Genomic DNA, 16683 nt, shown 5'->3' on the forward strand with positions numbered 1-16683 from the left:
CACTTACACTTTAAGGCTTCTGTTAGAACTAAAATGGTTTAAAAAACAAAACTATTCAAAACTAAGACAGTTTTATAAGATGTGGACCTTGGTAGAGAGAGCGGTTCATAGATTTTGCAAAAAGAAACAAAAATAATCAGCCGATGCCACAGACAGCTCAGCAACAGAATAGCCCACTGAGACATCATTTTAATATCTCTCTGCCACTTAACTTTCAGCGTTCACCTCTGTTCTCTAAGAAATATGCAGCAGGGTATAAATCCAGTCACTTTGATTGTGAAAAGAAAGCTGAATGGATTCAGATTTTGTAGTCTCCAAAGGATAATACTGGCCCACAATAGGGGATACGAAAGAGTTTAAGACATTTAAAAATATTAAAAATGGTCTTGCAGACAAATAAACTGAATTTTGTAGACAATTTTCTTTTATTTGTTTTTTTTGTAAAGCTTTGGCCCACCAATGTGGATTTTAGCTGAATGCAAATTTGCTTTAGTTATTATAACATAAGAAGTAGGGTTATCACAATACAGACACTTCAGAAACAACATAGGTACTAAGACATAAATATTTGAAACTGCGGAAACATGGTTCTTTCAAATTAAGAGCAAAAACCATGATTAATTACAATATGATAATATTTTCACTTTGAACATTATGTAACAATTCAGCCCTCATTTAGAAAGATATGTAATTTAAAATTGTCACTACCCGGTTTGGTAAAACAGTAAACAAGACAACACTTCATATAAGTGTTGTCTTAATATTCTTTAAGGAAGTATGTACCCTTGATTCAGTAATTATTTTATGATTTTGTATTTTAGTGCAACACTTAGACTTATCCCATATTTTCACATAGCAAATACCATTGAATACAGTGACAGATGTGCTGTGTCTCTTTGACTCGTCTTTAAAGCCAAATATTCAAAAATCAAATTCAGTCCGAAGTGAAATATATTGAAATGTTGATTAAATTACCAGGAAGCTATAAATTATTTTCGATGACCGGATGAATGACCAAGGGTATTTGTTGACCCTTTTGTCGCCAATTAACATGTTGGCTTTTTCTCCATTAAAATAAAAAGATTTCCCAGATTTGGTCTGAAAGGACGAACTGGTTTATAAACCAGCTGCTTTAGCTACAGGGACTTAATGTATTTCTGTATAGTATAGTCTAATTTGGTCATCTTGTACATAATTTTCATTTACCCCAGTAGTGGGTAGACAATGTAATGAAATAATACAAAGATGAAGGCTAAAACAAATTTGTTAGTGCTATCAAACTTCCTTAGGATTCTGCTGGTGCCAATTTAGAAACCATAGGAAACAGTCTTGTTCTCCCAGAAACAGTAAAGGTTATTTTTAAATAAGAGATTTAGAATTCAAGACTTGTAACAAGATGCTTGACTGCAGGATCAGTTGCAGAAAATGAAACAGGGCAGTGGTGTCCACTAAAGTTATCGAAAAACAATTTAAAAGTGCAGCAAATTTCACAAAACAATGACAATCCATGTAGAAAAACAACACAACCAAGAACGTGACTGTTTAAATCTGTCCTATCTTCTTGGAGGAGCAAACATAATTCTTGTTCAGGTTTTTTACATGCACAGCGGCTCCTGTGCAGCTCGTACCCTTGGGTCCACATTAGGGAGTAAGACAAGGTTAGCAAAGAGGTAACTAGAGCTGACCTGCGAAGCTCTCTGGGAGACACCCTGAACCAGAACTGTGCTTTCATTGCATGGCCATTCAGCTGCTTAAGCATGAGTCTCTAGAGGACAGGGATAGGGAAGAAGAGGTGATGAACAAAAGGAGACATTTCAAGCTCAGCTCTTTCCTGATTATGTGGATCCTGGAGCAGACTTGGTAAGCAGCTGTCCTTTTTGTGAAAGTCCAGATTTGTCAACTGCTTCTCCTCATTTGCTGCAGCTTACAGCCATGATAATGAGTAATTACACCATGTTAGAAAACGAAGGTTTGGGAATCAGGATGTATTAAAAAAAAAGCCATGGCTGGTGCTAAAATTAGGCAATTGCAACCTCAGATAAGCAAACAACATATGGTGTATTTCACTATGTCATTAATTATATAACTAGAACTTTGTTAGGAAAAAACAGTAGGAATTGCATTGTAATGCACTTAAGGACAGCCATTTACAAGCAACAATCTAAATTAATGGCCTTCTGTAAGTTGGTATTAGTCCCCATTACCTGTGTTTAGGAATTGTGTCCAATACACTCCAATGAAACACTTTGACTCCTTTCTTCTGTAGACCAATCTTATTCCCCATTTAAGGAGAGGGGGTGGGGGTAATGTTTCTACAATGATATTCAGTATTTAAATGCTATCTGAGACTTAGGGTAGGGAATAATTTTTTGCAATTTCTCTGAGTAGCAAGATCACATAAAGTGGTGCATCAAACCTTTGGAAGAATTGCCTTGAATACCTCTGTATTGCCTTGAACATATTCCACTTGTTAAAGATTCTTCTCATGATGAAAGAATGGACAGTTGATTGGTTGGAAAAAGTCTTGTAAACCTTTCTGGTTAATGGATAATAACAATACTTTTATGATCTTGCTGATCCCAAATCCACATAACATCTTGTCAGGACAAACTTAAATGTTCCAAACTAATATCCTATGTAACCCTGCCTAAACTGTTTTTGTCATGCTGCTCATTCATGGTCATGCATATTATTCTTTTTTCTTCTTTGGTTTTATTTAACTGATCTTACAAGGAATATTGAAATTTTATGCTCTAATTCATAAAATGTATTAAACCTTAGAGTTCATACAGAATCGTAAAATAAAAAATAGGACACAACAACTCAAATAGAAGGGCTCAACAGAAACCAGACAACCATCTAAAGCACTGCATTTCAGAAAGAGGGGGTTTTTTCGCAACCACATGGCAAATACAACACACTGCACTCTAACAAATGTCACTCAAAAATTCAGATGTCAGACAGGAATTCTCGCAAATCCTGTCTAAATCAAACCTAAGTTCTGAGTAAACAAACATGGAGGACAAGTCAAGTAAAAAAATTTATTTAAAAATCTGCATAATTATCTTGCCATGTCAACCAGGCACTAGAAAGAGACTTTGTAAAATTAACTGCTGACCAAAAAGCAAGTTTGACTTAAATAAAATGAGAATTAGTTGTTTTACTTTAGTACATGGAATCTTTTGAAAACTGCATTTTGTACTTACTAAGGTTATTATTGATTCAACATATGTTTCATAAAACAAAAAAGAAATACAAAAATTAGCAGCGATTTTTACTACACTGAGTGTGAATGCTTATCACATTTAATTTCCTACGGTGCATTGCTGCATGTTGGCAACTACCCAGTTTTAATTTGCACAAGGACACACAGTAAAATATAACCAGACAAACATTTGTTTAGTTGTTAAAGGAAGTTCTCTAAGAGTATGCCTCAGATTGTTTGAGATAAGAGTTTGAAATTTAATGTTCAGCATCCATGCTAAAAGATGCTGAGAAAGTGGTCTTTGTTCAAAACAACTAAATAAATCACAACATTTGGACACATGCAGAAAAACTGCTAGTGATGCATACGGAGGTTTGTGGGCTCAGGGAGTTCAATTTCACGCAGATGAATCAGCAACTGGACAGTGGCTAGTTGAAGAAAGTTGAAGCTCACTTAACTACATTTACATTATATGTTAAAATGAAAATTGTATCTAATCTAGATTATATTCTCCTAAAAATGGTGAAGCTATTGCTTTTTTTGTTTTTGTTGTTTGATAAATGTTATAAATCCTATCAGTAAATTGTAAACTTATCCAGCCTGCATGTATTTACTACACGTGTTTTTTTTGTTGTTTTTTTTTTACATAAAACTCGATCTATTTATTCAACTATATCCAATCACCTGGGACATATAATTATATAGTAATGGGTTTCAGTTTGGTCTCTCAGCATCATGTTTACCTTGCCCAGAATAATTTGGTTTTATGTCATTCATTATCATAGACCACCATTATCATGAGTGAAAACTCGCTCTACACTCTTAATGACATATCAAAAAGAGAGAACACCTCAGAGGATAACTGTACAAATATGGAAATAATGACAGACACAACCGCCAGTTTGACTTTTAGAAAATGATAGTGCAAGGCACTGTATCATCACTCACAGTTCCTGCAGTATAGCTTATTTGTGTAGGGTTTCCACACATTTTTTATGAATCTACAAGAGGGCCTGCCTCATTGTCCATGTAGTGGCTCTAGTGGCAGTAAATCTTGATGACATTGCAGATTAGATTGCTGGCTCTCAAAGGTTGTATTCATAAATCTTCCCTGAAATGAACGAATATTACCTCAAATGTTACACACAAAATATGTAAAGATAACATGTAGGCTCTCTAAAGCTTTAGCAATGTTTTAGTTAAAATAATTACAGAATTCTGTTGACAGAATATGTTAGGATTAATAGAATAATCCATTTCCTTTACTTTTGTTTTCAAAGTAGTATTTCTGAATTGTTTTTACTATAAAGGATGTTTTTACAGTTTAGCAATAAAATGGAATTTGTAATAAATAGTGTACTTTTTGGGAAATTTTATTTCAGAGCCGCTAAAATGCCTTTGCATAGACAGGGAGATTTTAAAAATGACGGTTACCTTGAAAAAGCAACTTGATTTCTGATTACTCCGTAAAAATGTATCTTAGTTACTTTACTGATTACTGGATTACAAGTTACTTTAATACTTACATTCAGCAGCTGCGAACAGCCTCAACACAACAATGACAACCTGGGTGAGTAAATCTTGTTTAAGGGCAGCATTTCAGTAATCATGTCTGAGTGTGTCTGGTGAAATTGAACTTCATTTTCTAAGAAATTTAGAAAATAAAACTTAATTTGTTACTGATTTAAAAAAATAAGAAGGGTTAAGAGTGGGGGCGGAGTTGTGTGTGTGTGGGATGGCAGGTGGAAGTTCAGGTTTCACAACACTAATTTCTTTAAGTTCTTTAGGTATTGTGATGTATTTCTGTATGTTTCCTTCTTTTGTGATTAGGTCTCTGTTGAAAAAGAGATTTTGTTATGAAAATTTTAACCCACAAACAAGAGTTTTAGAATAATATAGGGGTTTACCTGAGTTGTAAGGGTAGATATTTGTATGACTGTGACAGAGTTCCCACAGCTTGCCCACACAGATTCATCCAGCACCAGCAAAGTCCGAATTGGCTCTGCTCCCAGGCTAACACATATTGGAGATTCAGTTTCCCAGAGGTCATCTGCAATAACACATACACCTTTTTATCTCAAAGATTAACAGAAAAGTAAAAAAATCACAGGCTTTTTTTCCCAAGGTAGCTAATAAACTACAAAAACAGGCCCTCAGCATTTACACTAACTGTGTCATATAGAGTGAGGCAACTGTGCTCAACTTAAGCCACCAGTTTCAGTGAACTAACTTATCAATGCAAAACAGCTAGTGAACATCAGTGAAGAGGGTTCAGCAAAGGTCTTTTTTTCTGTGAAACACGTAATGTGACAGAATATTCGCAGTGGGTTGAATAGAACTATGGTCTTCTATTTGAATTAAAAAAAGTGACATCACACACTGTGCAGAACAACATTTGCTTTTTCACCACCCACATACTAATAAGTTTCGAGTAAACTTTAATGCACTCTCCCACTGTGTTATCACCAGCTTCTGTCCCTGTTTGAAAGGAACTCCAGTTCTCAATGTCTCATCAGATCATTTTGCCTTATTGGTGTGAAAGTGAAGCAGACCTTTTTCTTGGAGTCCTAATCACAAGGCCAGACCTTGCAGGTAACACAAAAGCCCATTTTAAAGGGGATTACACAAGCCTTTCCATTTGCTGTGCCTTAATGAAGGGAAATTAAAGAAGGGAGTGCATTCAGCCATTTAATTAACATTTTCAGTTGTTTATTTTTCCTGTTCATAGAAGAATAGCTTTACAATACCTTCTGACTTCCACAGGTTAATTGTTTGGCATGTTCTAAAGGTCATTTTCCCACCTTTTCAAAATTCACACTTGCAAATGCACCTCTGATCCTCTGTTAACCGAAGCCTTGACAGCATTTCTCCATCTTTACGGCCACATTTACACAGTGCCGATTTTCAGTGAAACTGTAGCATTTTTGTTGAGATTCAGATGTGCACTTACAGTACATGTCTCTGGTGAGCAGAATCTCTGACATTGGCACTTTTTGAAACCAGATCTCAGAGTGGAACTTTTCGTTAAAATCCCCCCTATGGAGGTGTGAAGTACTCCGCAGGTGTGAAAGCAAACATGCACAGAACGCTAGGCTGCAGGGTTTGTTCTACGCATGCACGGACAGATAACAACAAAAACAACGGCGGATTGCATTGTGCTGCGTGTGCTACTTAATCCTGTTCAGTTCAACATAACTTCTGATACAGGATATATATGCGTCACATGAGCACTTGGTTTATTGGAGAGGGGTTACTACTTTCTAAATGCGGAGGAAGTAAGTCAAGATAAAGGTCAAAAGCACATGTGCAGCTTGGCAAGATAACAACAGCAGATTCAAGGTGTCTTCGCAGTCTCGTCTAAATGTGGAGCTTTTGACCAATACACATCCAATAATATCAGCAGTTTCCAGACATCGGTCTTGTGTTGATGTACCTAAAGACAGTGAATGAGCTTGTCACATAGAATCAAATTTCTCAACACATTTTTAGTGAAATTTAAAGAGAGCTAGCCTAATGTTTGATGGACATGTCTTGAGAAACTAAAGCAACTAAAGCAAACCTAAAACAAAGCAGCAATGTTTTAATGTCAAAAAATCTTTTGGTGCAAGTGTCAGGTAACTGTATTTTCTGGTTGTTGCAGACGGTATCATGCTTGACAAGGGCATGAATCTTTAACAGGTGTGCCAAATCCACAAACATTCTCTGACACCCTCGGGAGCCCTTCTCCTGTCCTTTATTGTTATATATATCTATAAAGCATGAATAGTAATATTTAATCAGCATGCAGCAGCTTGGTGTAATTAATCATTCTCTCAGCTTGGGAGAAGTGGGGAGCGCAGTAGGCAGACAGGCACGCTGACATACTTTGGCCAGGTAAAAGGAACCCACTGATAGAGCTATTGTGCTCCTGCTGGCTCTGAAGACTGCAAACCTCTGCTGAGATGGTGTTAAGCCCCATTGGCCTTGTGCAACGCCTGACTAAACATGGCATGCCATCTACCACATGGTGAAGTGTTACGTTCATATTTGCAGTGGGTGTGAAAAATCCCTCTGAAGGAAAGGGAAAAACATAATGACAAAAAGTAATTTAAAGGCAACTGTTTTGGCAGCTCAAAAATAATGAATACATTCTGTGATTTTATTTTCCAAACACCAATATTTATAGGGTAATTAAATAACAAGTTTACCTTGAATATAATAGTTTTTGTCATAGCTATGTGAAGTGTGAAAACTATTACAATAATTATTTCAAGGTTAGAAGATAGTATATAAATGGCCCAGTCATGTTGTTAAAACATAAGACACCCAAATCATCTGATGATTCAATATGAATAAATAAACTAGCATAATACAAAAATATAAATTAACTTTGAAAAAATATATATTGCTTTCTTTTTGTATGGTTTTACAGGGCTGTAAATGTAAGCATTGAAATAAGTTAATATAATCATTCCATGCCTTTGTTGTTTTTATTGAATTGCTTTGAAATCTTTTTAGCATTACTAAAAAAAATGTTTTTTACCATCAGAGGGACTACACTTAAGATAAGATATTCCCCATAATAAACAAAATTAAAATAAAATCATTAGTACAGAGAGAGAGGGACTAACCAAGAACCTCACCATTGTTATTTCTTCCATAAACCATCACTGTACCATTCCGCAAACCCGCAAACAGGAAGCGAGCGGAGTGCTTCAGGCACAGCACAGGGCAGCCCTCTGGGTTGTGGAGGGTCAATAGGCATTGTGCTGCGGTGTCTGCGCTCCCATAGACCAGAATGCTGAAAGCACAACAGTAGCACGAGCAAACATGATAAATGAGTGTCATTTGAAATGACAGAGTAGCTCGTTTTCATGCAGTTTGATTTAACAGTGCACGAAGCATTTCACATGTGGAACCACTCTATCTTTTGCTTGCTTTAAATGCCACCTGAACTTTGCAGCATCTTATTCTCCTCACGATGAAAACTGCATATTGCTGTTTATTTATCTCTGACAAAATAAAAAATCTGCAGCATTGGAGCTGACAGTCTTATGAGACTTGAAATTGTTAATTTGTTTTTCTTTTTAATTTTTTGCATAGCTAGATGAGTATTTTTTTTCCCTAGCTAGGTTACATTAACTGAAGGATAATGAGTCAGCACAAATAAACTGCCCTGTTCTGTTTTTTTCAGTCACATCTGTGACTAAAAGCTCCCCACAATCCCTACTGTTAATTAAAGATACATACAATGGTAACAATGTGTTATCTGAGTGTGCTTTCTGTGAGAAAATCAAAAATCTATTCACTGTTGCAGTGACTGGAGACTGAGGTTAAATCTATCCTCTAAACCTTTGATCTCCTCAGTGAGGGTATCAAAAGCTTTATTGGATTTAAAAATGAAACTGATCTTTGGACAAGTGGCAGTATTGATACTTTGCAGGGATATCAACTCTGACCTCTTGTTTTGATGAAATATTGACAAGCAAATCTTTACAATTGAAAATCTTATACAGGCTTGACAAATGATAGTATCTGATTTTATTTTATAACAAAAGATAAACGAAGGTGTACTGAAAGGCATTTTGTTACATTTTTAAGGATAAAGTGCTTACCGGCCATCATCTAATCCAACACAAATGTTGGTACCGGTCCCTGCAGTGGCCTTATGAATGCCCACATCTTCCTCCTCTGTTGGTGAAGGCGCCTGCACATACTCCAAGCATCGAATCGCAGAACTGATCTGTAGGCTCTTCACAGCCCGTGGGGTGGGCCTGTTCAGGGAGAAAATCTCTATGTGGCCCTGAAAACCTTCATCTGCACCAGCCACCTGTATGGAACAAAATAAAATCTCATTGAAAAAGGACAAAGACTTAAGAAAGAAAGACTTGAGCAAGAAATACTGCTTTTAAATTTTAACCTTTCATGTGACCTCCTGAAAACTTCAGCTGATCAGATGGATTTTATAAATTACAGAAAATGTTTTCTTAGACTTAGACTTGTACTTTATTGATCCCTTGGGAAGACTCCCTCAGGAAATTGAAGTTCTTAGTTTAGTGTTTAGAGTGACTCCATGTAATGAGATGATTACTTTAAAATAATCTGAATATTTAATATATTGGTTATAGAAAAATTACTATTATTATAATTGAGGTAATTGCTCATACATTTGTAATTCAGTCTTTTTCCCCTACAACCTGTTGTTATGGTTACACTAAAATCAATTTCTCATTGGGTGATAAACCTTGTGAGGAGTCTTGAAGCTATTCCTGCCAAGAAGCTATTGTGTGGCATACAGCATGCACAAAGTTTGACCTCTCAAAAAAGCTTTTGTAGCTGGAGTAGCTGGATCCGGCCCAGTCAAGATGGTTGATCGACCTTTAGAGACTGGTGTTATAAATGTTTATTTTGCATTATGCAACATGGTAAGCTGTCTATTTGTCTAAGAATGTTTTTTATTTGTTTCCATGTCGTGGACATATTTATGGCTTTTGAGAGCATGAGCTTTGCATTGACTGCATGGTTCCAAAGTGAGGAACCTGCAGAATATTCCAAAATCCAGTTGTAAGAAATCAATCAAGAGAAACCAACTCATTTCTGAAAAGAGAGGTGAAAAAATAGCATTCAGATTCTGAGAGCTGCTGGATTACAGTGGTGAAATAAGACTGTGGGATCTCTTAATTTTCTTTCCCCTTTCTAACCATCCCTCCTAATTTAAAACAGATTTTAAAAGAATGTATTATAATGAATAAAATGGTAATTTCTTTATCAAATGTGACTGTTTTTCCTTTAAAACATTAGTAAAGTCTTTTTTTCATAATGACTAAAGTTTGTTACTCAGTAGAAAGGAGTAATCAATGCTTCAGATACATTTTGTTTGACTGATTGATTAAAGACAATTTTGAAAGTTGATCACTAATGACTGGTTTATTGACTTTCATGTATTTTGAAGTTAGTAATATCTTTTTCATTCAGCTCTGCTGATGGCATACTTATTACAAAGATTATTCTACTGAAACTGAGAAAGTTCAGGAAGCAGTTGTCCTCAGATCATTGTTGAACTGTTTTACATATCTTGAAATTGTGAAGGTCAGAGGAGAACTTGTCTTAGTTTGAATGTTTCTTAGAAGTCAACAATGGAGGTTTTAAAAAATGTGTGGATCATTGATCCTTTCAGGCCTTGTCATTTTTTATCCTCACACTCTTTCATAGCACATTGCATAATATCATCCCAAGAAGATCAAACAATCATCTAAACGTCTACAATCTTTTCATCACTGAAGAACAGAGAGGGTCTCATAAGTTTCTGAAGAGCTTTGAGTTGCCTGACAATGAGGGTTTTTTTTTTTTTTTTGCTGCCTAGATCAAATGTGAGATATATTGCTACGGTCAAGCCAAGATAGAATAAAAATAAAATCATTTTCAATTAACTCAACTGACTTCTTATAAGAAATTATACAAGGTCACGGCATACACTTTCAGATTCTGTTTTCAGGACCAATGAAATTTAATATCAACGTAGAGCAGCTGGGAGTCTATGATGCTTGGTTGCAATTTGGAAAATAATTCGCTCATACAGCATCTAGAGATGTCTTTGAGACTTCCAAGAGCAAAAGGGCAGTAAAAACGATACCATACTAAGGAAGACAGCAAGATATTCACATGAAACTACACTAGTCATAACGAGTGCAAGAGGATCCAACATGTCAGAGTGAGTGGAAATCTAACAAGCTGAGATTTAATTGGGGCTTGACTTCATATGAACCACTGTTGTATTGGTTTTTAACTTTCCTTTTAATTCCCAGTGCTGAAATAAAATAGGAAAACAGAAGACATCCAACCTGTCTCTGATTAAACTTCAGTTAAGGTGGCACTGTTGTCATTCCCAAACAATTCCTGTGTTGTGTTTTGGTTCTAATGCGATTTAAATTGTTATGCCTGTAGGAGGTCAGACGAATATGACTTTCATAGAAAAAAAATCCCACCTGCTTGCTGTAAAGACAGCAAGGAATTATTTCCTCTGTATAAATCATAACATGTGAGTGGGACATGGGCTAAATATAGTCTTTAGCTGTTCTCTGCAACACTCATCCTTATTTGCATGCAATCATTTGTTTGATTTGTATCAGCACACAGAATCTGGACAGGAGCAATCCTTTGGGCTCTTGAAAATGAGCCAGAACAAATAATGGTCTGTTGCACAGGGTGAAAAGAAGATTGGGAGCACTCATCTTGCAGCAAAGGCTCCCCCTCTCCAAAACAGAACAGTTTCAAGTCACTGAAGAACAACAGCCAGAAGCAGTCCAGACTCAGCCAGGCATTTTAACATTCTTTTCTCATATTCTTTTAATTTAAGTTGTAAGCATCTGTTGAAAATATTGTGTTCTAGTGACATCATTGCCATTTATATAAAATACCAAACAACTGGAGTTGTGTCCTGCACAACAGTTGTGCAATAAAGTTGTGTTCTGCTTTAATCACAAACCTAAGTCAGTAAATGCTCTGGTAGCATTGAGTAGATTGTTGCTATGAAACCAGTGAAAAGCAGAATAAAGTGGCTGTGTCTGAATTCACTTAATATAAAGTAAAAAACTGAAGGCTAAGAGTTTATTTACTAACCCTGGCATGGATGCATCTATGCTTTTCTCTACAGCAAATGTATTCTTGTTGTACACAATAGGAAGCAAAAGGGCAGCATTTGAGGAGATTTTGTTCCCAAGAACGAGAACTATGAGGATAGAAAAAGTGGGACGGGGAAGGTGAAGGCATTCAGGCAAACATTGCAGTATCAGGCTGATTAGACACAATGTCATTACTCTGATCAAAGCGTGCAGAAATCCCCATAGCCCATCTCACTTTAACATGATTAGTGTCATCCCTTATTTGACAAGGCTGCAAGGGAGGTAGAGCCAACTGGGGGCGTGAACACTCAGCCACTAATTATTCATACTGGAACCACAGGCCTTCACTATTATTATGATTATAATTATTATAATTATTGCCATTAATATTTTATTTTTGAGGAAAGCGCTTTGTTTATGTTTTGTAACATATTGTTTTAAATGGCTTCTCATGACAACAAATGCGAAAGAGTCATGTTTAGAAGTCAAAGAGCTGACTAAATGGTTTGAATGATTTCTTTCCAGAGCTTCAAACACTGCAGACTACTCGCTCTAAAGTTTTTATTTAAAACAAGATCTCTCTCTCTTTTTTTTAAACTTCATTTTAGAAATGTTTTTACAAACTTGGGTGAACATACAAATGTTCCAGTTTCTATGCTGCAAAATGTGTGTATACTGAATAGAAAATTTACATCCAACTGCCCTTAAAATATAGTTATGTTTCTATAAAGAAAAAAAGTAGCATTATTTATCACACAGAACTCCCTTTTAGTAAGTTTTTGATGTTTTTGTCAAACATCAAAAACATCAAGCCAAACAAGTAAAAATGTCTCTTTCTGTCCTCAGATAAACATGACTTTAATACATTTCAGAAAACCAAAACAATATTTTCAGTGAATATTTCACTCTGAAATGACAATACAACAAAGTTCATTCAGGTAATATCTCAAACATTTTTTTTAATTATGTGTCTGTATGTGAAAAATATCAAAATTCTATTGGAGAGGAAAGAATGCTTTGCAGAGGATTATAGAATCAAAATTTAAGTTTTCAAAAAACCTTCACTGAAATGATGCAGTGCCCAATATTTGAACAGTGCTCTGCTTATTTTGAAGTACATTATTACTAGATTTGTGATGAAATCGTGTTGCAGAACATATCAAGACAGTGAAACGCTTAAATATTTCTTGTCAATGTGAAATTTGTCTCTCAAAACTCATTTTGGTTAATGCCAGTAATTTACTTTATTTAGTGAGTTTTATTATGAGCTTCAGATATAAAAGGTGAGTGCTTCAAGCTTGAGACCCACTTGTATTTGTTTTACACTTTGAAACAAGACTTAGCATTCTTACAGAGAAACGATATGCATTGGGTTGATTTAAAATTTAATGGACAGAGAGACAGAAAAGAAAGAAGGAGACACAAGTACACGGATGAAAGATGGATAGAGAGAATACCAGAAAACAACAAAAATCTGCTTCTACACCCCCAGAAAGAGAGGGAAAAAACAGAATAAAAAACACTGTGACAACACATGTAACAATAACTAAAAAAGTGAACACCTTCTATAGTGTCAGAATTAAAAAGGCTGAATATCAACATTAGCTTTGCAGACAGATGTCTTTCTGAGTAATGAAACAGCTTTATTTCCAGACATAATCAATCTGTCATGCAGGTGGATCATTCTGGGTTGTTATGACCACACCTGAATCCAAATCTAAGTAAGAAAAGTTTAAAATGATGAGCTATCATGATGTGGTCAAAGTCAAATTTTTCAAGAGTGATCCGTTTAAATTGTAATGGCAAGTAAAATATAATTTGTTGCAAACTAATGTTATTCATATCATAGAAGTAACAAAGCATTTTATCATGTACCTTGTGCGATACCAAATGAATGTTTCTAAAAGAGCATTTACAGAGCTAAAAATAAGCCCAAAAATGTTTTAAGGTTACTCAATTGACTGTAAAGGGTATGTGGATATATGCAGATAAGCAGGTTCTGATTAAGCAAAGATCTGATGGTTGACACAGTAGAAGAAAGCATGGTTTCATCTCATTACTTGATTATTTGAGGGCTTATTCAATGGATTAGTTGTTTACCAAAATATTAAATTGCTGCATATCTACATTATGTAGGACTAAGGTTACAAAATGTACTTAAAAAAGTATTGTGCAAAGAGCTGCAAAGTCAAAAGGGAAACACAGCTTTGTTATACATTTATGTGGTGGTAAAAACCAGAGAAATAAAATGCTGAAAATAAAACAATTTCAGGCAGCAATCAGGAATGGGGCCAAGAATGCTAATGATGTCATTTCCTCATCTGAGTGAATGTCGAATCTCCTTTAGAATGGCACCTCAAATGCAATTAAGTCTGAGACGCAGGGCCTCACTCTCACTCTTGGAGGGCCAACACTTGATTGAACCACCTTTTAGGTCAAAAGAGGTTTACCTGATAAATTAACCAGCCTTTCCATTGTGGCCAGGGACAAAAATGGAAACTTTTGAAGAGAAAAAAAGATTTTCTGCTTTGTTTTTTCCACTCTGAAATCTTTTCTCATACTAGATTGTGTTAAATTCCTGAGAGGTCAGGTGTATTAAAATGGTAGTGTTTGAGAATGATTTGTCCCACTCATCATAAAATTGTGTGTTGCAGTTGTTTACTACTCACAGCAATATTAAAATCATTTACAATAGTTTCCAGGGGACAATTTTCAAATATCTGCATAGTTAAAGACAGATTTATTCTCACTTACAGCAAAATATTAAAATAGTAACTGCTGTGAATGGTATGTGCAAGAGTCTGCATTTCTTCATGTGTCACTATCATAACTTACCCAGAGGTAGCCTTGAGGTAAAGAGGTACTTGCTGCAGAAAAGCCCAACAATGCACAGTTAACAGGGTTGTGAAGAGCAGTTTCAAGCTAAAAGAAAAGAAAAAACATCTTTATTATGCATGTCTTCAGACAGTAATTCCATTGTCTTTTCGATATATTGTTGTAATTCTAGTTACCATGGGGTAAGCTGGTTTGAGAAATTCTGCAACAAAATTATGGGAGTCTGTAACTCATATGAGTTTGTTTTTTTTTTTCTTTTTTTTTCAGAGCAGCCTATTAAATAAAAGAAGGATTGAGACACAGAAAAACCATGCACTATTTTAAGGAGTGCGATTGAATAGCAAGAAGCACAGTATTTCTTGTCAAGTTAATTTTTTGAAACAAAAGTGACCATTTTCAGTCCAGAAAAAAATACCTCCCCTCATCATTGATGGTAGACTACAAGCCTACCCAGTAATTTGAAAATAGAATTTCAATGACTAATGTAAAAAATAAAAAAAAATCATCAAATAAAACAAATGATGTAGACAGATTTTTAGTTTGGATGGTACAGGTCCTTTTATCAGCATAAACAAAAGAAGCCAAGGCTGAGGAGCTTAGTTCAAGTCAGTGACTTTTGAAATCTACAGTAGCTTTGTATTTCAGAAGAATATTCATGCTTTTTGAATGACAGTTAAAAGACAAAATGATTTAGAAGCATAATGTTTTTCGATGGCTACCCGTTTCGAAGGCCATGTAAATTATGCTATAATAATTCTTCTCACACTAAGAGGACTAAAGCACCTGTTTCCGCTTTGTCAAAATCAATGATCTGTCAAATAGGTAAAATAAATAAATACATTGCTTATTTATATTGCACAAATGTTTGCCTGAAATGGAGTGACTGAGGTTGACATTTACAAAATGAAGTGCATGTGTCAGAGTACACCAACAACCTCTAACCAGGAGCTCTCTATTTGGGAATGATGATTACTTTGGAATATGACCGCTAAAGGTAGGCCATGTAGCCGACATAACAAATAATTGTGTGTTGTTGGGATAATGGAAGCCAGAAGTGGGTGAGTTGCTGAATTCGAGAAGAGGAAGAGAGTAAGTGAGTAAGTGAGTAAGTGAGTGAGGAAGTGAGTGCGTGAGTGTGGAGAGCGTCGGCGACGAGAGCTCCATGTCTTTAACTGTCGTCCTCTATGGCAGCATGCATCAATCACAGGTAATTTATAGCCACCCGTGGCAAAGACCCTCCCTCTTTTCTCTCCATTTGGGGTTGTTTGTAAACACTAAACAAAAAAGGACACTGGCCAGATCATCGCTCTCCTTACATGCTCTGCAAAGCATTCCTCCTCTTTTTCTGTCTGTGCCCATCCATTCAAATTCATTCCAGAGATGCACAGCTCATCCTCTATCAATCTATCAGTCCTGTGTTCCCAATTCTCTTTCCCATCATTCACACTTTCTTATGCCTGCCCTCTTTCTTTTATCTTTGTCTTTTGTCTCCTGACACCTCTTTTCCTTTTCAAAAGCTGTGGAATGTTTTTTGATAGGTAATTAAGCAATAGCCATAAATGGTGTCCATATGGAAAAGCCCTGTGGTTAAAAGAAAGAGAGCTCTGTAATGGACCAGAGGGACTGAAACTCTAGAGAGCATAGTGCTAGCGGTTCACTACTGGATGGATTTTATCAGTCACCTGAGATTGGCAAGCATTGTAGGCCAATCTTCATAAACCTTGATAGCATTGTGTCTGAGTACATTGCACCTTTCTAGTCTTAAAATACCGTATTTTCCGCACTATAAGGCGCACCGCATTATAAGGCGCACCTTCAATGAATGGCCTATTTTAAAACTTTTTTCATATATAAGGCGCACCGCATTATAAGACGCATAGAATAGACGCTACAGTAGAGGCTGGGGTTACGTTATGCATTCATTAGATGGAACTGCGATAAAGGGAATGTCGACAAAATAGTCAGATAGGTCAGTCAAACTTTATTAATAGATTACAAACCAGCGTTCTGAAAACTCCGTTCATTCCCAAAATGAACAGCTGT

General features: G+C 35.9%; 1 protein-coding gene across 9 annotated transcripts in view; it reads right to left on the bottom strand.

The window, feature by feature from the left end:
* Positions 1-16683, bottom strand: part of arhgef10la (Rho guanine nucleotide exchange factor (GEF) 10-like a) — a 128328-nt gene that overhangs the window by 11514 nt on the left and 100131 nt on the right. For 8 of the 9 annotated variants that reach the window (XM_028003007.1, XM_028003010.1, XM_028003009.1 and 5 more), the window contains 4 exons: positions 14641-14727; positions 8800-9014; positions 7816-7985; positions 5113-5255 (listed from right to left, as the gene is read on the bottom strand). In XM_028003007.1, the coding sequence (XP_027858808.1) occupies positions 5113-5255; positions 7816-7985; positions 8800-9014; positions 14641-14727 (615 nt within the window). The remainder of the gene's footprint in view (positions 1-5112; positions 5256-7815; positions 7986-8799; positions 9015-14640; positions 14728-16683) is intronic. The other variant, XM_028003012.1, reaches the window with a different exon arrangement.

The sequence above is a fragment of the Xiphophorus couchianus genome, chromosome 20 (assembly GCF_001444195.1).
Source record: "Xiphophorus couchianus chromosome 20, X_couchianus-1.0, whole genome shotgun sequence".
Taxonomy (NCBI): domain Eukaryota; kingdom Metazoa; phylum Chordata; class Actinopteri; order Cyprinodontiformes; family Poeciliidae; genus Xiphophorus; species Xiphophorus couchianus.